This window comes from Falco punctatus (genome assembly GCF_963210335.1).
Source record: "Falco punctatus genome assembly, chromosome: 11".
Lineage (NCBI taxonomy): Eukaryota > Metazoa > Chordata > Aves > Falconiformes > Falconidae > Falco > Falco punctatus.
The window spans coordinates 26,291,617-26,316,648 of NC_137591.1; the positions used below are offsets into that span (position 1 = coordinate 26,291,617).

General features: G+C 40.9%; 1 protein-coding gene across 7 annotated transcripts in view; it reads right to left on the bottom strand.

The window, feature by feature from the left end:
• MTA1 (metastasis associated 1) overlaps nucleotides 1–25,032 on the bottom strand; it is a 94,347-nt gene that overhangs the window by 38,123 nt on the left and 31,192 nt on the right. For all 7 annotated transcript variants that reach the window (XM_080406768.1, XM_080406766.1, XM_080406767.1 and 4 more), the window contains 7 exons: nucleotides 21,191–21,317; nucleotides 20,937–21,000; nucleotides 15,040–15,157; nucleotides 13,341–13,443; nucleotides 9,589–9,688; nucleotides 7,950–8,138; nucleotides 6,756–6,830 (listed from right to left, as the gene is read on the bottom strand). In XM_080406768.1, the coding sequence (XP_080262894.1) occupies nucleotides 6,756–6,830; nucleotides 7,950–8,138; nucleotides 9,589–9,688; nucleotides 13,341–13,443; nucleotides 15,040–15,157; nucleotides 20,937–21,000; nucleotides 21,191–21,317 (776 nt within the window). The remainder of the gene's footprint in view (nucleotides 1–6,755; nucleotides 6,831–7,949; nucleotides 8,139–9,588; nucleotides 9,689–13,340; nucleotides 13,444–15,039; nucleotides 15,158–20,936; nucleotides 21,001–21,190; nucleotides 21,318–25,032) is intronic.

Sequence of the window (25,032 nt, forward strand, 5' to 3'; positions counted from 1 at the left end):
ACTCCAACCGCCTGCTCAAAGCCAGGCCCATGCTCTTCAACATCTATGGTGCTAACAGTGGTCTGCGTAAAGCCACAACAATGTTTTCCAGACAAATCCGCAGCATGGTGATATTCTAGACAAACAGGTTAGCCGAACATTTTCTGTGCAGCAGCCTTAAGGCACAGTCTAGGAAAATAATTGGAAAGCTGAAGTCAGTGTCTTCGTAGAACAGGAAACACCAGAAAACATAGTAAAATTGGAAAGCGCGTGATTGAGGAACTGGACAAACATAAAAATCCTTTTTACAGGGACATGATGGACACACAAAAACAATGAAGTAAAAGTTTCCCGTAAGCATAAAGCTCGCTCTGATCAGGAGGACAGTCTTAAGCACTGGTTTTCCATTTGACAGTGCGACAGTTCCTCACCCAAACCTCTCTAGACTCATAAAGAATTCCTCACTTCCCTTGTGCTGTAAATAAAAGTCAACTTATCTTAGAAATCACAGAACGAAGTTGTCAGGCATGAGGACAAGGACTGAGAAAACTGAATTACTGAAAGTTATCCCAAAACTACAGGTACACCTTCAGAGAACTGCATTCAAAAACTGGCTTCTTTCTGCCAGTGTAGGCAAGTTTCCCAGATTGATTCTGTTGAACTTTGTCTAGGACAAGAACAGCTACCTGACAACTTTCCTCAAGAAAACCCCAAGCAAGACTTCATGGAGATGATCCTTATCGATCCTACAGACTGAAAGGAATCAATAATACACATTTTGCTAGCAATTGGTGATGGAACTAGAGGTTCTCCCTCTGAATACAAACCACAAACTCAAAGCTGAACATTTTCAAAGCAACCTTACCCAAATCTTTTTATGTCAGAAACCAAAGCATCCAATTGTGGGCCTCAAAAAGTGCTGTGACAATGGTTCCCCAAACAGCATCAGAAAACCTCCTCTACCTTCCAGAGTGATGCTACCCCCCCAAAAAAAAAAATCATCCTTCAACAAAATGTGCACTCGGGTGCCTTTCTGCTCATGAAGTGCAGGCTGTTTCACCCACAGCCTGGACTGAAAGACAGGTCTTCTTTCCCCGGGCACAGACTACCATGGGCAGTTAAGTCAGCAGATTAACAGTCACAGAGCTCAGTTGCAGGAATTACAAGGAAGTCCAACATCAGACACTGATAAATAGCTTAAAATACTGCTTGAAGAGCCTTGTACAAGCCTCATGTTCAAGCCATGTACAAGCCTTGAGACCTAAGCAGGAAATTCAGGGAACTTCCACTGCTACAGAACTGTTTAGTTTTTGTTTTGTGTTTTTTATTTCCACTAGATTTCTAGATTGTGGGGGAAAAAAGCTGCAGTTTTCTTGACAAAAGCTCCCAAGGGGACTATCTAGAGTCATTATGTTATGACAGTTTTGGAAATCTATGAACGCAAAAGCTTCATGCAAGCACAAAGCATTACCAGCAGCTGAAATATTCTACCATCCACAATGTAAAGTCATTTGCCTTGGAGAAACGACGACTAATTTAGGGTATTAAGCAACATTTCAGTAAACTGGTGATGAATATCAACCTCACACTACAGACTTTCTTTGCGATTGATGAGCATGGCACAAGCTCTGAGATAACAACTGCCATAAAGTCACCAGGAGCCAGCAATACCCTCCTCTCCTGCCTGGGGATCAGCAAGGAGCACAGCATACAGCTAAGCCTTTATTACAAGTAGTATACCAAGAAAATTGACAGTTTTCAGAAGGTACCACAATGTACTGGATAAGAAGAGGTTTTGCCCTAAGTACCTGCGTCTGTGGGCAACCAATAGACCAGACATGATGAGTTTCCTATTTTTTGACAGTGACTGATATCAGAAGGTACAAAAAAAAAGGTGCCTGTAATGCACCATTTCAGAATAATCCCTTCACAGACAAAGTGCTTGGCTAGGTCCTTTGCCAGTTATTAATTGATCTGTGCCTGAAGTGTATTTACACTATAAATTTTTAATGTTGTCCAATGTAGTTACTAATGTCCTCATCCACAAATATATCTCTGAACATTTGTAACTTTTCCTAGTAGTTTGGCCTAAATAAAAATCTTTTCTCTTAGAGTTATTTATAAATGCACGTCTTAAGTATATCCTCTTATTTACCTCATCATATTTTCCTCATCTATGAAAGGGAGATATTACCAACTTGTCCATCCCACAGGGACCAAGGGATTAAAAGGCTAAGCAGCGTACATTCGAGATGGTGCAAACATCTGTCCTTTATATATCCTCTCCCTGGATTTCACATCTTTCATTCCACCCACTGAGCTTGAAAGAGTTTTAAAATACATGATGTATCGGAGCAAATGTTTGTGGCAATTTTCTAAAGAATGAACAACTATAAAGGGGTAATAACAAAAGAAATTCGGGAACACGGGATATTTCAAGGTCCACAACACAAGAATGGGGTTGGTAGACAGCACAGGGATGCCTCAAACATCTTCAAATATTATTAGTTTATGATAGGGAAGATAAATTGCATTTTCTGGATTTAGAGGAGAACTTTCACACTGTTCAGCCTTTTTCAAAACTCTGAACATACAAGAGCTGTTGGAAGGCAGGGGAGATGGGACAGAAAAGGTAATTACTCCATGATGCATTTGGGACAAGTGTTTCCAGCTGCTTGTGCTCCAGCAACACATGTCAGCACTGATGTGTGGTACCTACGGTCTCTGTCACTTGTTTGCCAAAACTGCCACAGCCCCATGTTACTGTAGGTTTAACAGGAGGTGTTTGGGGATAAAACATCCTTCGTACATGGAAAAACATTTCTTTGATCCATTCCTGTTTTGCTAGCACACAGTACTTTATGAAGGCTAGTACATTAAGATGTCACTCACAGCTCTTGACTAAGTACAAAAAAGTTTGCTTCCCTTAATAAAGATGTTTTCTATCCACATCAAGACTTACCAGAGCTCCCTCCCTTAAGCTCCCTACCTCATGTAGTCAAACATAAGGGCACTTCAACTTTCTCCAGTATCTTCTCAACACTAGGCATACCTGAAAACTGAATTTCTGTCTATTCCACCTACATTTTTCTAATGGCACTTCCACATAAGAAATAGAACAGTAGAAATTCACAGTATTTGCTCTTCTTCTTGAAGCTGGACGCTCCTTAAGTGCAAATAAAAGTGCAAAAACTAAATCAAAGCATTCAACTCTCAGAAAGCATATGACTAATTCAAACAGTCAACTGCCACTGCCATGTCCCAAGCTCTTCTCAACTGCATCTCAGTGGTTGCAAAGTGTTAGGTTTTAAACAGAAGTCCTGACAAACTGTAGAAGCATTTAAAGATCTTTAAAAATAAAAGTCACCCTGGAATTCACAACTACATAAGAACTCAGTCTTTACTTTGAATGAAAATGTAGGCATACCCAACCATCACATCAATTCTTTAAAAGTGGGAAAGCCACCAAACAGCAGTTACTCAGTGGATACCATTTCAAACCTTTCTGAATCGGAAACATAAGCTCTTGTGAATTGACACAGGAAGTCTGTCTCAAGAAAAAGATGCATTCAAAAGAGACACTGGATACTGAATTTGGAATGCATCTCCCTCAGTTTCTTCAGGACAACTCTGAAAGGATGTCTTTGACAGGACAGCTCTTGGAACCACTCTGCACAGACACTCAGGAGCCTACATCAGACCACAAATTCTGCATTAACATTGCAGCAGAATTACTCCTTCTAGCAGTTCTGTTCTTGGATGAGGGTCAGTCCTTCTCTTGAAACGACCAAACTCCTAATTACACTGCTAACCTTCAAAAGCATGGTATAGATGAAGGCAAATAAAATTTACTGGATACGAGATCCAAGTGCACGCTCCAAAACAACTCAATTTGCGTGTATCTCAATCACCATATCCTACTCACAAGATGAGGAAGTGCTGTGTCAAGCCTTTTGATCTTAGGTATACCCAGCATAAGTACACCTTGTTGTGCAGTTGTGAAAAAGGGTCTTTCTTGACGAAGTCAACTCAAAATTTAGCTTCCTCAGTGGCAAGAAACAGAGGGATTCTGCTTCAGGATTATGACAGTGCTTTCTTGCTCCAAAAAAATCTCAAAGGAAATACAGAAGGATGTAAACATTTCCCAACTAACTGTTTTTCATCAAAGCAAGCAATTGGTTGATGACAAAAAATTTCATTACTATGTTGTGTAACTCAGAAATAAGACAGTTTAAGCGGACTTAGGTTTATTCAGCCAAAGAGTCTACAGAAATGAGCAAGTTATCAATTTATCAATATTTTTTAAAAGACAATAACATAGAGCCTTGGAATATAATTTAAACACGCTCTCAGAAGGACAGCAAGTGAAAGTAAAACAACACAGGATACACGCTTTTCATACCTTTACTTAGTACACTTTCAGTATCTTACATAAAAAATACTGTTACTCTTACCACAAAATGGTTGTGGGGCTAAGGAAAGAATCTATGCAGACAAAACACTATGAAGAAACATGGAAAAAGTGGTGAGGGATGCACTTTGCTAAAGACTTTGCACACATCAAATAAAATATAAATGTAATACACCATTATTTCAACTACAACTTCCTATGCTTTTCTTTGTGGTTATATATAGATAGCTCTCCCAGGCTTTTTATAAATGTTTAGTAGTATTATTTGCTTGTACAAACTGGGAATTTGAGATGATGTCTTCAGCTCAGTTCAGACTTAATTGACATGATAACTCTGTACTGCAATTTCTATCTGTTCGGCTTATACTGTCTCCTAAGTGCAGAGCCTCTAATTGAAAGTTTTCCCCAAATCCCACTCCCTGGAATATTGCTGGGCAGCACAGGTAAGGTACAGTATAGCCATGATAGAAGACCGGCTGCAGAGGAATATAGCAGAATGGTACAAGAACTGTACATTTGTTGGGTTTTCTTAATTACTGCAACAACAAATAATCAAAGTCTTTCACACAACTATCCCCTCTGCAATTTTGTCTGTGTAATAAGGAAGCTCAAGAAAGCAGAAAAAGCAAAAGAATTTAACCGCTTACTAATCAAGGCACAGTTTTTCCAGCTGTTTTGCCTTCCTAGCACACAGGCCTGGAAGCAAAAACCTGAGACGCTATTCTTATCTGTCTCCTACAGTATCCAAGAGCAAACACCAAAGAAACTGCTTCCTACCCCCTACTCCCACCGCCACCATTGCTACATACCTCAAGACGGGCAGAACCAGAACTTCACTATTGCAAACGTATGGCAGAGTTTCTAAGCAGGAGAGAGATGCTTTTTAGTTTAATCTTTCCCAAGAACTCCTACTATTCTCTGCTGTTCTGACTGCACAGGGGTGACATTTTCTTGCAAAAGCCCAAGATTCTAGTTTTCACCGACTGATAAAATAACTTTCCTCACTTTTTCTGATACCTACCATATTGCTAGATGAACTTTTATCAGTAAAAGGAATGAGGTGAGATAAAAGATGCAGCGAAGAAGATAAAGGGATTCCTCTCAGTGCAAATATTGAGTGTAGTACAGGCTGAGTACAGTCAGCTATTGTCTCCTAAACAGCTGTAATCAGACAGTATAGCAGCACTCACTATATCAATGATACACCCAGTTCAGTGGGGAAGGAAAGACCTCATTTCTCCTGCACCCTTTTTCCCCACTGTACCAGCTTCAATTGCCGTCGCACCTTCCTACCATCCATTTCCTTACCAGAAGGAAAAGTTTCAAAGAATGGACTAGAAGAAATATTGGAATGAGGATGCAGTTAGTATTACTTTTAAAAAAAAGTAATACAGAATTTATGCAAGGAAAAAAAAAGTTCCCATTTGTCCTGAGGCTCCCTCTGTAATTTAAACAGTATTCCTATCAGAAAGAAAATAGTAAAAAACACATTACAGACCAGGGTGCCCAAATACAGCATATGCCAAACATTGGTCAATGCCTCAGGCATCTAGTTGTTATCCCAGGCTGAATTTCCAATGAAGCAAGTTAAGGCAGGACATTTCTATAACACCACTTTTTCTAATACTTCAAATAGATGCCTAAACATAACACTGATAATGATAATGAAAAATTCATTATATATTTCTCCCTTATTTTAATTAATTTTCCCATTAAATATTACAAGTAGTTTTCAGCAACTGATACTCTGCAACATTTTTGCATGCTCCTTGCATTATGCTTTCTTTAAGGGACCAAGCAGTCTTCATATTTAAACAAGTAGAGATAAAAATAATTGTAAACACTAGTCAAAGTCAATTCTCAAGTATAACGAGTATGGGAATTTGAGCCATCAACACTTCCCAGACAAACACTTTACAGCACTTACATGGGGGAGCCTCCGTGCATCTGCAAAGTCACAGGCAGGCAGATGTGGAGAGTTAGCACAGGTGCCTGTCGTACAGCAACTGCCCACCCCTCCACAGAAAGTCAAAACTGAGGTTAATGCTGACCTTGAACTCTACAATCAGAAATTAACTCTATTCCCTTCCTCAAACTGCTGAATTCCATAACAGACATTTGAAAGCTCCAAACAAAGTAGTAGGAATCACGAGAAGAAAGCACAAATGCCAGTGCTACATGTTTGTATCTACGGAACAGCTGATGAGTTTAGTGAAGAGAGATTATTCAGTGCTTCAGATCATTACAGAACCCACCTGTTGGAAAGGCTGAACCCCAAGAGGGAAAATAAAGCAATGATGCTTGGTTTCAAAGGCAAGAAAAACAACTTCTGACAGAATGAAAGAGGCGATTCTGACTCTCTTACCTGCTGAACGTATCTGTCTGTAGTTTTCCACATATAGTAATATTCTATTATGCTTGTTAAGGACTTCCATGGGAGCTAGGGACATAAAGGAAAAGCAGCAGTCATTGCAGGAAGCTGGCACACAGCCTCACTAAAATTCACAGGATTCCTCTGACAGTTTATAACAGTCTTGCAACTAACTAACCCTCCTAACAACAAAAAAAGACAGTCCGTGTCTGAATCTCCTAGGGCATTAGATGCACATGGGATTCATGTTAAATTAAATGCCCTTTCAAAAAATAGTGCTTTCAGTGTAGAAGTAGAGCAGGTTACAGGTAAATCTTCATGCTGCACTGGCTCCAGAGAAAACCATTCAAGAGAGGCACAATGTGGAAGGGAGCCCACTGTCTCAGACTCTCTGTTTGAGCAGCAAAGACTCAAGCAAGAGCCACAAATACAATATCACAGTTCTGATTTGCTTGGCTTCCATGGAGCTGGCCCATTAAAAAAAATAAAATAGTAACCACCAACAGAATTGTGCCCTGCCAGCTCTGTTCTCTGCATGAGAAGCACGAGGATTTCAGCAGGACCACAGAGCACGCTGTGCTGTTTCCAAGTCCCTCAGTTTAGAAGATTAGAGCAGGGGACAAGCAGCACAGAAACTACTTGTTTTGTGCCACAGGACTCAAACAGCGGTACAGTGAAACTCAGCTCTTTTTACAGTGCTCTCTTCAATCTGCAGACTGAGCACCTAGGGTGGAGAGCTTTGGCCAAACTACAGCACATTTCCCTTGGACACCCAAGATTCCTTTTTAAAACTTTCAAAAGGCCTTTTCTGAAACTGCATTATAAAAGTGACTAAATGTTCATGTTTCAAAAGACCCAGTACTTACTCTCCTTCAAACGCAAATTAATATAAAGCAGCTAGGCTGTCACAACACTTTCCTAAATCCTCCCTCAGCTGTAGTGGAGCAGATGATTTTAAATTAACATTTGTAAAGGAAAAGCTATCATCTGGGATTTGAAATTCTGACTGTACAACAGGCTGTCACCAGTATGAGGTCTGCCTTTCCCCAGTTTACAGCAAGACACATGCTAAAGTTCAAATCCCTCTTCTGCAACACAAAGAAAACCGACACAGTTTAGACAAGCTGTAATCAGTTGTGTAACTGCTGAGAACCGGCCACCATGTGGGCCCTCATTTTATATACTTACAAAATCTTGCTGAATGTCAGTGAAATCTTTTCCATATTTTTCTAGTGCTTCCTCAAAGAGGTTTGCCTCTGAAGCAGACCACTCCTCCATCTCATCCCTGCACAGGACCGGCCCACCTTGTGGCACAAGCGCAGAGATTGCCTTGGAAATGTCATAGACATTTTTGTGCAAAGTGTCCATAGCATGGAACTACGTGATTGTAAAAGAGAAAGATAAATGTAAGGACAGGCATCTAGGCTGGAAAAAACGCTTAAGAGTGGAACAGCAACAACAAAAGGTCTGCACCAGGATCTGAGGGTGCAGTATTCTATAACACAGAATCAGTAAAAACTTACTCCAACCTCAGACTCACTGTAATTGTCACCGTACAAGTCTAATGCTCAGTAACAACAATGGGGTTTGTGGAACATGAGCCCTGGCATATCAATAATTCCTACTTAGCTGCTTCACCAGCACCACCACTGTAGCCCTACTGTTAAGAAAGCGCACAGGACAGAGACCCACTCACCCCAGGACTGAGAAGCCCTGGTTAAAGATGGAGCATGAAGATAGAGGACCAAGGCCATATTTTCTAATGAACCTGGCCATGCACATTCTTTGTCAAATAATCCACAAAAATTGCATATAAGAAAAATATTTAAGAGCAGCACCACACATATACAGTCCCACCAAAGGCCAGAAATCCTCCCAAAAGATTAAAGTCAAGTCACACGTCGTAGCCGAGTAGGAAAAAAGAATTACTCCCAGGAGCAATTACTCCTGAGAAAGCCAAGCTATGACTGTCTGCAACTTGTGATTTACAAAGGCTGAGAACACGTTGCGAAGGAGGAATTGATGTTAGTAAATGAAAGCTTGGCTTTATTTCCTGGTTTCTGTAGTTTTAATCAGGATGTTATTTGTCTTTCATCATACCAGTTTTGTGCATGTGCATAATCAATCTACAGTGTTCTATCCTAGAATTTGTTCTATACATGATTTCACATTATTCCAGTTACGAGGTGAGGCACTGATAACAGTTCTCTGGAGACTTTAGAAATTTTATTCAAATTTTCATTAAACTTTCTCTAGCATAGGAGTTTAAGTTTTCCCTTTCCTCTATCTACTCAGAATCACTTATGATTGTAAAATATTAATAATGTCACTACACCTCAAGTACTCTAAAATGGAGCTTGTCAAAGAGAAGAGCTGTATCAACTGAAACTTCTTATCTGACCACAAGCTTTTCCCCCAGACGATCTTGCTCAAGGATGCCAGTGACAGCCTGGTGTTGGGGAAGTGATGAGGAGCAGCATTCTGGCATTATAACGTTGCAGACAGGCAGATAACCGCTTGCATTCTTCTTAAGACAGCTACTAAGCCCATACAAGAGGTGGGCTGTGAAGCATGTCATCAAAACATTTTAATAACACAAAACACACAAAAAAATTATCTCATAGAATTATCCATGATGGATCGTAGGAGGCACAAGGCCAGAAAAAGTTACTTCATATGTAAATAAAGGGTTCCTTTACAAAGACAGGATCTGTTTCACAGCAGGCCACAATTACAATCCATCTGCCCCTCTCTCTTTGCCAACTGTTATTGCCGAGGTGGATATTTTGCATCTCTCAAAAACTTAAGGTCCTCTTAAAAATCTTACCAGTGTGATGTCCCTAGAGGCTGCTGCAGCACTCATGTGCAAACTTGGCTGTCTGACAGAACTACTGCAATCTAGTGCTCGGGCAAACGTACCAACAGACCTGAAAGAAATTAAACAGAGCATTAACTTTGCATGCAGAACAAGCATAAATATAAACACCCAACCAACGCTTTTTGAGATCAGCAGACTCCATCTCTCAGTAACAAGATTATATGGTTTGGCACTAGTAGTGAGCCAGAGACTGTTCTCTTCAGATGTGGTTAGTTATTATGACCACTTTATTCAGTTCCTATGACCAAATAGGCTTAGGCACAAGGAAACAGTGAAAGACCCAGGGATCACAAACGGAGTTTTCAACTGCTGTCTTATCCCTTATCTCTTAAGGGATAAGACCTAAGCTTTAACAGAAAGCACAAGCAAGCTTTATGGATAGCAAAAGTCTCTTCCGCAATAGCAACAGCAGTGCTGCACTGTTCAGAGACAGATGCCAAGACCCGACAGGAAAAAAAAAAAATGCAGTAATACAAGCATTCTTCTAAGTTTCAGTAAAATCAAAACCAATCTTTATTTTACAACTTAATATTGTATAATACGTGTCTACTATATAGCATAAGAATACAGCAGTTCTCAAATATTCCCCAATGCCAGCCATTCCTGCACCTGAGGCCACAATCCCCATGCTCCTCATTTTATTCGTAAATAAATTAGGCAGAGAAAGAAACTTTTAACACAAACATCGATTCCAGCAATTCCTACTCCCCTTGCTGCTTCTACACCACCTGGGTGAAAGGCTTGTGCTCCTGCACAGTGGACTGGAGCTGAACTCCTCTGAGCAACTGTTACAACAAAAAAAGGTGGGTTTTTTTTTTTTCCCCCCTCTACTCAGATCACTTCCCCAAACTACTCTGAGCACACAGAGGAACAAACCAGTGCCAAGCAGTGCAGGAGCAGTAGTTGTCATAAAATACCTAATTCTAGCCAAAATCCAAAACAGCCTCCCCACCCCAGTTTCTATGGCGGATTTACACTTTGCCCTCTCCCCAGCCTCCCAGTCACTACCCCTACCCCTGCTTCGTAACTCCCCTGTCCCCAGCTTTCACTGAACTGGTATCTTTTTCCTCTCTGTCTGCATGGCATCTAATTATCAACTGGATCGCTTTGCTCATTCCGGACAAAAGTGATTTTTATACTGATCTTTTCAGTGATTCTCGTTACAGCACATGCCTTCAGGCAGCTGTATCAGTAAACCCAGTGGGCAGCAGTGAACAGCCAGGAACTACTAAAACCAAAAGCCCACACAAGGTAGAAAACCCCAACATAAAGCAGCTCTACAGTCACTCTAAACCAGGGGTCCTCAAACTTTTTAACCAGGGGGCCGGCGCGCGGATGCAGTGGCAGGCAGTCACCTGCGGCTGCTTGGTTTCCCCCACCAACCCCCGGGGGGGGGGGGGGGGGGCGGGGGGGTTCTGTAAATACCGGGGGCCTGATTGAGGACCCTGGGGGGCCGTATCCAGCCCGCGGGCCGTAGTTTGCGGACCCCTGACCTAAACCAACCCACGTGAAAACCCCCACCTGCTGGGGCACTTCTACCCTCTTGCTTTCTGCTGGGTCTTCCTGACACCAACACCAGAGCACTGTGTGGCTGAGTGGCAATTTGAATCAATAATGCTGAAATTAACCCAGGAAACAAAGTTCTTTGCTTTTCGATGGTGTCCTGTACTTCACTCGATTAGAAGCAACTGTGAAACCACAGCCTTGTCAAGAAGGGTGCCTTAAGGAGGAGGAATATCCTTTGCTGGAGGTATCCCAGCTCTGCCCATCACTCCTTCATCTGTTTGTTCTGCATCGCTGGTGGAGGTTATCCTCTCCCCACTTTCATCCTTCTCCCTATGTCCATCTGATCAAGCAGAATTAATCTGTTGCAAATAAATCACTTAGTTCAGCCAGTTTGACTTTACTGTTGGCACAGGTCAAGGGAAACAGCAATATATTGTGTAAGCAGCACAGTGAAACTTCCAAGACCCTAAATTTTATGGTGATTCTTTAGTGTAACCAGAACACTATGAACTTTATGAACCTTAGAAAAGTCTATACAATAAAAAGTGCATGTTTAACCAAGGACAAAAATGTACTAATGGATTCTGAACTGTGAGATTTTCTTCAATCTGCTGTTTGGATTGCAAATTGTTCGGATTGGACTGCAGTTAACATTTTTAATTTTAACAAACCTAGTTTTGCTCTTGGCACGCTGTTACTGGACCCACATAAGGCCCAAGCAGCCTTGTAAAAGTTTAAGTGCTGCAATTCAGAATAGCCATTTTTTAAAGTTCTGATCAAAGTTCATAATAATGGCAAGTTTTATCTTCAAAGTACATAGAAAAAACTGATTTGGGTGTGTGTTTTCAAGTATATACACATCTCCTCTTGAGTAATTAAAACACTGCATTTCACCATCTCCCTGATGCACCGCCGTTATTTCCCCCCTGCTGCCCCACTCATTATTCCCTCAAGCTTCTATCATTCAGCATGTTGAACGCATTGACTGCTGTTTGATAAAAATGCACCCTCATTGCATCATCCAGCAGCTTTGATCAGCACTGGAGGGTCCTGTCCAGGCAGATGCTTACACACAAGCTCTAGCGCTGCCTCCCTGACAAGCACCCCCTTAACTTACCCAACAACAGGCACAGCAATGCTAGACTCAGGGAAGTTCAGGAGGAAATTCAAAGCATGGTAACTCAAGGCGGGGGGCAGGGGGGGAGACAAGAACCAAAAGAACCAGGGCCCAATTTAACAGAGTATTTGAAATATAGGTTTGACTCTTTTCCAGGGGTAAAGTCCTTGGTTGAAGCAGGCAGCAGGGTTCAGGTCTATCAAATACCACAGCCAATGAGCAGAACTCTCAAGACTAGCAAACCCACACACTACTAGCAGCTTCTAACTTTACACACCCCTTTCCTAACCATAGCCAAATAGCTTGCTCCATTGACTAAAACCATCAAAAGGTCCAACTATCCATCAACTCACACCATTCTCCTCCCATGCAGTCCCACAAACTCACCTAAAATACAAGAATTTGGAGTGTTAACTTTTTTTCTCTCCCCCCTCCCCATCATTCAGTCACCCATTGCTATGAGAGCCTGAAATTTAGTATAGGCTTCTGTTCATATAAATGCATACCAATGACAAAGTTCAAGAACATTTTAAAAAGGAAAAGCTGATCCACAAAGATTGCTTTGGGCTTAAATAAAAGCACACATTTCACCATCTGCACAGATTTGCAGTGTTTTACTTTACTGTGCCCACCTACTGGAATCTAGGCATTAGAAACCATCCACACTCCATCAAAAACACTTTACCAGACTTCTTAGCAAACTATTAAGGGATGTTAAAATGTCACTGGATTTGAAAAGGGGACAAAATGGACTGAGTAATGAACTGTCAAGAATTCAGTTCACTAAGCCTTCTGCATACTGGCCAAAGTATTTGAAAAACCTCACCAATTACAGGATCGTTTTTACATGCCATTTGCTTTTCTTTCATGAAAGTGATTAAGTTGTAAATCTGAGTAGCTGTTCCTAAAGTCATGCAATTCCCAGGAAGGCACGTAAAATGTCCATCATTTCAAAATGGAGCAAGTCAATCAAGCAACCAAAACCAGCATTCTTACTAGTAACGCAAAAGGAACATAAGAAGTGCTTGGAAGAGTTATTAGCATTTACTTATTTAAAGGAGAGGTAAAATGCTCTTACCGTGCTACCACCAGGAACTGGTCTATCTGCTTGTCTACTAGTGGGTTAAAGGCTTCCCAAACTTTTGTTTCAAGTTTTGACTGGTCTCTTCCATCATCCTCACCTGGTTGAAAAACAGATTTGAAATGCTCGGTATGGCTGTTTTGAAATAAAAGTATTCTAGACTTTTTTTTAATTTCACAATAATGTAACTGCTAACCTATCTCAATTACTCTGCCAAAAGGGCCACTGTGAAAATTTCATTCACCTGCTCGTCTGTGACAATTTCAGCTTGACAGATGCAGCAACACAGCTCATCTGAATTGTGCCACCACGTTTTCAAGAACTGTTTTTAAAGGACACATACCGGGAAACAGACTACATCCTTCTCCCAACTAGACAGTAACTCATCAGCCCCTCTCCCCAGCTCCCCTCTCTATGTTTCTCTCCTTTATCTTGCAGAAATTCCAGGAAAACAGACACACTCCCAGCTGCTCTGAGGAGGTAGAGTAGCTGGTTCCCTTAGAAAGCGGAAAAATCACAGCATCAGACTCTCTTGCTTTTATTTTCCTAACTCTACACAAACCAAAATACCCTGGAAAAGTACAGGAGCTGAGACTTTTTCTTCTTTCTGCTCCCTTTATAACATCTGGAGATTATCCTTCTCTGAAGCCCTGTGTTGGCCCACTGAGGGAAGAGAATGCCTTTCGAATTAGTTCATCCTCACTTCGGAGGCTTGCCCAGCTGCTTGAGTAAATACCAGTTTCATAGACAAATTAAGCAAAAGTCCTGACCAATTTGTTTGCCTGTTCTAGTACGAGGCTACCACTATCAGCAAAGCTCCTAAGCAAAGACAAAAGCATCTTACTGCTTTCATATCTCTGCCCATCCAGGCTTGGAGAAAGTCCTTCTTGGAGAAGGTCCTTCCAACATGGGTTCTCTTAGAAGCAAAATACCAGCACTCTGCCCGTGCATTACATGGGTCTTAGAAAGGAGCAATTATATGCCAGTACTCCCCATCCCTCTCAGGTTTTGCGTTACCCTACAGATCCAAAAGCAGGTTGAAAGACAAAGCTAAGGTTAGGTACTAATTGGTAACTATAGTATCAGTTACTGCTACTCCTCCCTTCTCCTTGGGCCAGGGCCCTTGTGGTCGTGCTGCTACTCCATGACACAGCGGTGGCAGGCTGAGGTCTCCCAACACCTTCAGGCCAGAAAATTCTTCCTCCTGCCCATTCTGCAGGTGAGAAGTCTAGGCTGAAAGCCAGCGCTTGGGATGGGGAGAGGGCTCCAAGGAACAGGCACCCAGCAATAATGGGCAAATTGATGAGGGGAGACAGTATTTAATTGGCAGTAATTTGGGAGGGGCTTTTATAGGGAAGCAAGGTTTGATTAAAAACACAAAAGGCTGTTTCTGTTTCCCATGGAAATTCTGAAATCTCTTAAGAAAAAAAAAAAAAAAAAAGAGTGCAAGCTCTGAGAGAGCCAATTAATTCAATTTGTTTCAACAACTTCTATGATTTGGACAAATGCCCACTTAAAAGACTGGTTTGAAACATAAGTAATTGTGTTCAGTGAGCAACACCAACAAACCAGCCCATTGCTGTACTCACGGCTTGGCAGCGGGAGCCTCCACCTCCCACACCTATGAGGGCCGCACACATAGAAGTGGCCGCATCCTACATGGCCTCTTGACAGTTTAAATAAATATGGAAATTACCCTCTTTTAGTAAGTCTGTTATATCTGCCTGGTATCTGTTTCCGACTCGGATCTCTCCTTTATCAGCGAGTAGGGTCTTTTGTTGAGGATCATATACTAGCGAATAAAAGAAGAAATCCTAAAAATAAAACAAAAGCAAAAAAGTAAACAGTATTATTAGCTTTTACTTCCAGCTTTGCACACACACTAGCAAGCTTCTACATTTTAAGTTTGGGTTTATTGCCTATATATATATTATTTTTTAAAAACTGGGTGAACAAACAATAGATGAACCACCGGGTTTAAAACCCAACGTTAAATGCTGCCACTTTCTTCTACGTAAGTGTTAACAGCTCTCCTCAAAAGTGGCCCTACCCTTAATAAGTCTGAAGTTGAAGTGAACAAAGCTCCTCTATTGCACAAACAAGGCTCAGAAGGGCCAGGAGGTATTTTTTAGTAGTACCAGCTGTTTCAGAACACAAAACTGCACTTTTCTGTATACCAAAACAGCAGTACTAGATGCTAGTGACTTATCTGCACAGAAATATTGGTACAAACTAAAGCCTAATTTCAGAACGTTACAACCGTACCAGTGAAACACCCCACAGAGACATGATGCCCCAGCCAACCTCTGTAGCCTCTGCAGGACTTGCTCCAGAATGTCAATGTCTCTTTGGTGCCAGGAGGCCCAAAGCCGGACACAGGACTCCTGAAGTGGTCTCAAGGGATGAACTGAGGGGATGAGATCCCATCCCTGCATCCGCTCACTACGCTCCCGTTAATATAGACCAGGATGTGCTTGGCTTTCCTTGCCACAGGGACACACTGCTGACCAGCTTCTTTTCTGCCACCATCTATGCTTAAATCCCTATGCTTCCTTCTGCTCACTACTGGTAGAGGGGTAGCAGATTTGGCAGCTGCAGTAATTAGCTGCAGGTGGCAATACATTAATTTGTTGCTTTTGTTCAAGCAGATGAGAAAAAGGCTAAAAAAAGCTGCTTGGCTTCTGTTACCTGGGTGTGTAAAATTAAAGCAAGAAGTCATACTAGAATAAGAATGTCCTGCCAGGGTGAAGGAAGAAAACAGCCAAAATTTACTTTAAACTGCACAGTATAAGTAATTAAACTCTTCTGCATGGATAAGTACTTCGATGTAGCTACTGAATGTGACACATCAGAGACCAGCTACGCTCCATCAAAGTACAGTGTGGGATATGGGGCAGGAAGAGCGCTCTGGTAGAATGTGACCTCTCATACCTCCATCCACAGCAACACCCTCACCAGGAAAGAGAAGTGTTTCTGAACAGAAACAAAGGATGTGCAATGTGCCGTTTTTTCACATCTTGGGTTTCTGGCTCGTTTTCCCTTTCCCCATATTTCTGTGTCAATAGCAGGCACTCTGCTTAAATACAACTCATTTCATGCTCACCTCATTTTCCCTTTCCCTATATTTGTATGCGTCAACAGCATGCAACAAAAATTAGGACAAAAGTAGCATCAGTTTCAAGCCCTGTTCATCTTCCTGAAGAGGTGGCAATGGAAAAGAGAGTCTCCCAATCTGTTATACGAAGGCCAAAAAAGGAAGAATTGCTGTGAGTTTCCCCAGTAACATTGCAAAAATTCTGGGGGCTAGGGCTTCAAAGGTACATACTAGTTCTGCTCTCCAGCCCTGCACATTCCACATATTAATCTAAGACTGATGCCATAGAGGTAAGGTCTCCTGTGTTTTCTTTACATGTATAATGCATCCAGCATCCAATTACAGGATTTAAGAGTGTTAACTCCATATATTCTGCTTCAATTTTTATCTAAAAATCAGCATTTTTCCAGGAAGACAGCAACATCTCTGGAAGAGAAGAAAAAAAGCCAGAAAAGAGCCAAGCCAGACAGCCAAACCTGCTTTGCTACCTAAGGAAACTACCGCACAAAAAGGTATCACCTATGCAGTGGCAAGGCAGGGAATTCACACCAATCTCCTCCAGCAGAAAACATGCCGTTTCCCCACCGTGGAAGCATGAACAATCAAGGGCAAGAACAATCGCACGTTACGTCATGATAACAGGATAAAAGTCACAGCTAATGCTTGGCAAACTCCTGTTCCAACACCCAGCTAAGTCCACTGGAAGGGCTGCCCATGGTTGGGGTGGGGGTGGGGGCGGGATTGGGTTTCATCCTAAACAAATCACTTTTTTGACAGAACGGATTCCTACTCCCACAGGCACCAGGGTCAAAATACATCAACCTACTGACAGAAGGGAGCTTCAGAGTATATGAAAACTCATTTATATTATAGCTGTGTAAAGAAATCTGGATCTCTTGCTCCCTGACACACACAGAGTTCATGATACTACAACATTCTAAGAATGTACTGTTGCATAAATAAAGCACAGGAAAAGTTTTTTTGTCTTGCAAGATTCCATGTCATAAATATAGTAGTTTATTTGTTCCAGCTCGAGAATACCTAACTGGAGGACAAAGCATATGCAGTGCAACATTAATGCTTTTCAGGCACGTTGCCCAGCAAATACGCAAACCAACCACTGTAGTATAACAACACAGTAGGCCCCAAGGAAGGCCAATTCTACAGGCAAGTTCTTAACACAGTCTTTCTTGGCCAGGGAAAACTAATCATTGTGGAGGGGTTTTCTCCCATGGTATTTGACTGTTAGATGCCCTACTGCTTTTGTTTTATTGATTATCACTATGAAGTTTCTCTACAAAATAAAACCCATCTTTCTCTACCAGTCTCAGGTCATCTTTTTATATCTTGTCCAGTTTTGTCTCAAATCAAGCAGATTCAACAGAAGAATTAAAAGCCCCTGGGCTCTTCTCCCCAACAAAGAAAAGATGGAAGTTTAAGGGCTCAAGCACGAATACAAGACAGACTGTAATCCACAGAGGTAATGCAATACCACTACCATCTTCCCCCACAGAAGCATAAAATTTAGCTCATGCAAACTGAGTGGGACTTCTAAAAACGTTAATAAATGCCAGTTTAGTGCCAATGCAAACTATAGCCTAAGGAAGAAAGAGATCCTTGCATATTCTAAAGGATATGTGAACTCTTGATCGCCACTACGTGATCAGAACAATTTTTCAGAAGGATTTCAGAAGAAGAGTGAGGCTCACAACAAAGTAACATGGCTCTTAAATTCCTCCATGCTCATTTTAGTTGTCTGTATGCAGAGTTTGCAGCAGTGAAGAAAAAGACGGGTTTTCTCCATTTCAGATCCCAGAAAACACCCAACATGTTTGGAAAAATTAAAATGACCTGCCAAGAATTAAAATTAAATCATGACTTTCTACTCCTCCAAAGTGTTAGACAGACACATATGCTTGGAGCTTCCCTACCCAAGCCCCTAAGCTACCTGTAGCTATAGCCGAGAACCAACACCACTAAGAAACTGCTGAAGTGGAAAAAGAAAATAGGCTCAAAGTGAAAGTACAATGCAGAAATAATGGTTAGTTCATTACAACTTGCAAACTTACTTTCAAAAATTCTGTTTGGGTGAAGGGGGGGGGATTATTTAACTAGAGAGCATTATTTTTTTTAAGGGGAGGGTACCAAAAGCAACAGAAATGCCAGACAACTGCCCAGCAGGCAAAATTCACATATATCCTAGCAAAGCAGTAAAATAGATGGTACACGTAAAATGGTTTCCTACAGAACAGGGAAATCTAATGCTTTTGCCTTAAGTGGCTATGCCCTTTTCTTGATATCCATGAGAATCCAGTATCTACAGGAAATTCAGGTTTTCCACTGATTTTTCTCTTTTTCTTCCTATTCCTCACTCCTGCTACAAACCCAATTTTGTCAGGCACAGTAAAGAAGTCAATGCCAGTCCCCCTTCAGCCTGTTCTCTGAATGCAACAGAGCAATCTTCCTGAGGAAGATGACAGAGAAAGGGTAGGAGGAGAAAAACGGAGATAACACAAATGCAATTTTGCTGTGCTTACTATCTCCCTAAAAATTTCTGTCTGCATGTTTAACCTCCTTTGAGGCAGACAGCCTCAGGCTGAAAACCTACTTTCAGTGGTCATAACATAGAAGAAATCAAATGACAAGATTCCCTAGAACAGCTTAGGTTTTATTGACAGAAGCCATGTCAAAAAAAAGCCCAAAACATTCTGAAAGTAAAGAATGGATTAAGAAGGGGGAGGTGGGGGGGAGAAGAAACAGTTCAAAACAATACCACCCAGTGCTACAAATTCTCCAGGCAACAACTATCTCCTTTTCTTAATCTCTTTACCCTCCACCCAAGCACATTTGTGTTCCTGAGCCTTTAATTTCTTTACCATCTGTCCAAGTTAGTTTGCACCACAGTAAAATACCATGCTAAGTGACAGGACACATTCAGGGAACTCTCTCATTCTGTGAAATCTCTAAGCGCCTGCTCAGTTTTAAAAATAACCTGCATCACTCATCTTGCATTTTGAGAGTTCAAAAGGATGAAAAAACAAGAAATCTTTCTATTCCTACATCTGCAACTGAGCAGTTGTGTGACTAGAGGAAGCAAGCTCCCTTCTCTTGTATCCATGTATCTACCTGTAACATTTGTGATAATAAAAATGTGCTGGGAGCAACCCAGAACACACACTACTACTTAAATGTTGGGTACTAGTACATCTAAAATAATTTCAGTTTGATTAACTTCTGCTTTTGAACTGGCATATCCTAGGCTGCTAGCTGGTTACATTTCTGAATACAACGGCCCTTGTTTGAAGCACTGCCATTTGGCAGCCCTGAGCAGACTCAACATGTTTTTGGTTTCACATTCCAGTGAGAAACCAAACTGCTTAATCCCTGTGCTTTGTTTAAAATTCTCTTAAATTGGAGTATACGGTTAAATTAAATTTATGCTTAAATAAGTACTAATGAAAGCTAAAAAAACATTTAAAAAGAAAGTCCAACTATGAGACAGACTACAGTACGCTCCTTGCAAAAAATGACCTGTTTTCTCCTTGTTTCTTAAAGGCAGTAATGACCGTTACCATACTGATTTTAATTACAAGATTTCCTCTGTTGTATAACATTTTACTGTTTTCAAATGCAAATGTAATGCTTGCAGATGTATTCAAATAATAACATACTGAAACTCTGCCAATCTCCCGAAGTAAAACTCCCAGATTGCTGAATCCCACACCTGTCTAACCCAGCTGGCAGCCAGAGGTCTAGCCACAATTAAAGGTGTGTAAATATATTGCAACAGTAATTTTTCAAATCTCCAAATACCTCAAAATGTAACCCCCAAGATTCATATTCTGAATAATGATTAACAGTGCAAGACAATTCAGTTTCAAGTGCTGGCTTTGAGGTACCTTTAAAGAGTCAGATTGGGTACATTTCTGCAGGACTTGAGTTAACTGACAAGCGGGTTTTTCAAGGATCTAAGTCTCTGTGGCGGCATATGAAAGACTACAGGTAAATATTTTGAACAGTGAACTCAAAAACTAGGGAACTAAGCTCCTCAGAAATCTGAGGCAAGATCAAGCTTAAACCACATTAACATACATCTGTTAAGATTTCAGGACAAAGCAAATATATAGAAATACAGCTTCGCTTGCTGCCCTGCTCCCTCTGCTACAGTTCCTGGATCTCCTCCACCCCGTCTTATTTGGGGCATGAGCCTCCAGGGTTGAACTTTCAGACTGCCAGGCTGATGAGAAAGTCAGGCTCTCTTTACAGGAGAGGCAGCTTATTGTCACAAAGATGTAAACAACAGGTCTGGCCTCTAGATCCACAAAGTTTTATATTAGAATGAAAAACTGTATGGAGCCTAAAGCTTCCCACTGTCGATGCCCAGTATGAGTAGAAATAAAAGAACCACCATCTTATTAGAAAATAAGCAAAAAGCCACCAATCCTAAACCGTGCTAGAATAAACTGTTCAAGCTTCACAATTCACAAAATGGTTCATACCTCCCGTTCCAGATATGATTTAAGGGATTCTGTCTCATTTAACAGAGTAACACTGCATTTGCCTCTAAAAAAAAAAAGAAAAGAAAAAAAGAGAAACATATTTTATGAAAAAACATCTTAAATGCTCATGTGATTCACAAGATGGTATTACTGAAGTTGTACACAGAATTTAATCTTACATTGAAGAATACTTGAATAGTAATAATGCCATTTGTTTTTTGAATAAAAAAGCGTTGGAAGAAAACAGTCATTACCTAATGTGTGTGGCTGGCAGAGATTCCAGCTGTCGTGAGAGAAACAACTCACGATGTCGTAGCTGATGCTTCTGTTTCTCTGGTAAATCAACCATTTCTGGATTTTCCATCTCCTCTTCCATTTCCCCTAGTTACAAAGAGACAAAATTGATCATCAAGAACAGTGCACGTATTGATTCTGCGCCAACCAGAATGAGCTGCTCCAAACCCTTTGCTAAATAAAACACATTATTTAGATTAAATCCAACTTCATCTGAATCCTCACGTCAGCCAACTGAACAATTAGATAATTAGTACAGATCCTTTAAATGATGCCTGTGAAGAATTGTCACCACTGGGATCAAAGCATCCCAGGTACACACAGGTCACACTAGCTCACCAAACCAAGTCACACAAATCTGCTGCCAACCGAGAAGCTGTGCAGAGAGCTGCCCTTGGAGACCATGGCTACACTGTTAGATTCACCAGGAAGCAGCCGACACTCCATGAGCGAGGCAGTAAAAGCAAGTCTTTCCTCTTTGCCAGGCAGTAGCTGCCTTAGACCCTACTCCTCTTCCAGGGTACCACATTCTGCCCCATCCTGACTTCAACAGCTTTTGCAGGAAATGCCCACTGAAAAGCTTAGTGTACTTATTTAGAGTATTTTATTCTCCTCACCCCAGCCTCAGCCAGTAGGTAGATCACAGTCACAAGATTATCTGGAGTGTAACCGAGGACCTAAGGTCAGCATTGCCACCCGCCCTACCCTACCACACCACACACGTTCGACTGCAACTCCCGCATTGAAAAAGCTTGGTTTTCTCTGCAGTCAGAATCCACCATCTCTGGCTTGGAGCTATCCAGGCTCCATCAAACCAGTTTTCAGGTGAGTGCCAAAGTAAATATATGAAATCACATCCACACTGATACACAGCTGATCCAAAACATCTCCAGGCAACTTTCTTGTAAGAAAGAAATTGTATGTTTTGTGTTCATTAGCAAGTATCCTGTCAATTATGCAAGATAAAAGCAACAAAAGGCAAAATACTCCAAAATAAGCTGCAAAATTTCTCCATGATGGACTGCATAAGATATCATCAGACTTCTTTATTCCCTAAGAAATTAAGGCAGTTACTGTATTTTCCAAAACCACAGAAGTTTCCCAGACTGTAGTAGAATGCGCTGTAAAGTCTCATATATGAATCGTAAAGCTCTAATTTTACGGCAGCAGCACTCTCAAAGAGCAGGCTTATGCCTGCAGCTTAATTCAACAGTTGTTGCCAAGAAACATTTCTAGTCAGAAACACATACAGGCACAGTTATGACTTATATACCCATAAGATTAGTTAACTATAATCCTCATAGTTATCCCAAAATAAAGCAAACTGAAAGGAGAGCTCTCCGTTTTATAAAACACTGAAGTTGCATTTAGTTTTAAATAGGCCACCATTATGCCAAAGGGGGTGACACAAAATTATGTACCCTTCAGGTTCCCCACAATTTACAACTGTTTTACTGTCCTGGAAAAAGACTTGGGGTTTATAAGCCCCTCAGGTAGGCTGCTCCAGCAAGGAAGGGAAAAAAATAGTAGCATAATTAAACCAGACTGCAACATACAACAGCTCTTACAGCACACGAGCTGTTGAGCAGATAGCAGCATGCACTTACATTTTAATATTTTCCTAGGAACTAGAATGCCAAATTTACATTTGTGCCACAGTTTCATGGTTCTGCAATTTATTTACTGAAGTGGATTCTGTTTCAGTTGAAAATTAATATTGTGGCTGCTGACCTACACTATAAATATACCAGCAGCAATCCACAAACAAGTGAGCAAGTTCCAAGCTAGCTTGCCTAAAAACCAAAGAATGCACAAATGAAAAGGCATTTATGCCTCCACTTAAAACAGCTTTTGGAGATTGAATAGTACACCATCTAATGCAGGAAAAATACTGTAAGGAACAACCTAAAATACCTAATATCTTCAGTATATTTAATAACCTAGGGCTTTTAAAAATTATATGTTTAAAAATATATACATATATATCTACCACTACGTGCTAATCAACTCTATAAAGCAAAATGAAACCACCCAGCACCACCAAGCTAATCTCAGGAAGCACGTCCCTTCAGACAGGCTTGTCTTCCAACCAGCGTTTTATTTATATGTCTAGCTTTCGTAATAAAATAAGGAAGGTGGGAAGCACACATTTTCGTCTTATGCCAGCTCTGCTATGCACAACCTTTCAAAATGAAAAAGCACAATACTTTTTTCTTAAAACAAACAAACAAAAACACTGCAGACATTTCTACAGCTAACAAACAACTCCCTGCACAGGCAGAAGTTAAACTGTCATAGGTCCCAAAGACAGGTAGGAATATTCCCAGAAATAACAAACAAATCTACACAAGCATCTTTCCCCTTTCTTTTTCGCAGCCATGATTTAGTACTGAAAAGAATGAACCTGGCAAATGCATTGGGAATGAAGGGAAGAAGGAGAAAATACAGGACTGGATCCAGCACAGGATCCTCTGCCTCACTGTAGTAATGCAGAAGTGGCTTCGACAAAAACTAACACCACCTCACCGGCTCTGCAGGGACAACAAAGGCTTCAGTCAGGCTATATAAACCACCACAGGGTCTGGCCCAGCCTCTGGTTCTGTGATAAGCTTGTACCACACAGCTGCACTTCACCCTCCTATAGCTCAAGCATCAAGCTCTAAGTGAAGCAGACCTTCACCCTCAAGAATGGTAGCCCCTGAGAAATAAGGACCACAGTCTTAAAAAAAAATAATAAATTATATAGATATTTTAAAAATATAAGAAATCTTTTCAGGAAGACTTGCCTGCATTTTTTACAGCCCTGTAGGATAAGCGGTATGGGAATACAGTAGGTGCGGTATACTGGGACTTCAATGCTCTCATAAAGCTTTACATCAAAATCAAGCTCTGCTTGATAGATGTGCCAGTGCAAATTTTAAACTAAACATTTAGTCTTAATACAAATACTAATATATCAGCTATGCAGTAGTCGTCAGTGGAATGCTGCAAGTGTATTTATTATTTAATATCTGATGAAAGAATTGTTAATAGCACATTAACAAAACTTGAAGATGACATATTGGAAACAAAAGACAGGCAGATTGGACACGAACAGCAGGACTCATGTGGAAGCTAACATATATGGGGAAAAATAATTAGAAAGAGTAAACTTTGAGTTGGCAGGAGAAACCCAAGAGGCAGTAATTGTAATTTAAAATGACTGGGTATGTGAGATGCAAAATTAAACATCAATATTTGCTAGACACTAGAAAGAATAGCAATTTTCTATAGATCAGGTTGGGCTCCCTGCACCAGAGGCAGAAAGCATCAGCCCTTTCTCTGCATTCTGGGTGTTGTACAAGTAGCTACATAGCACAATTCAGAAATGGCAGCAAGGCAAACGTGATACAGAAATAAGGTTTAGAGAGCACACTAGGTTGTCCAGCCTGGGAGACAGTCTGCAGTAACAGAATCAGCATGGTTATCAACAGGAAAAAAATGTAAAAGAAAAAGAAAAAAAAATGGGGTCAAAACATTGGGAAACACAGTAAAGCCAGTGCTAGTGACCTGCACAACAGTTCTTTCAGTAGCAAAGGAAGCTTAAACTCTTGGTGCTTTAACATTTCAACTAAGCAGCTCAGAAGCATCTGAAGAACAATACACCAAGCACCACCTTCCTTCCCCCAGGTCCAGTTTCAAAAGGTCTGTTAAGCCTCAGCCTTATTAATTTTTTCTCTCTACTGAAACCCAGGTATTGATAGCTATAGAAAATACAGTGAACATGTTAACAAATAGAAATCCTTATAACGTTGACACTTCA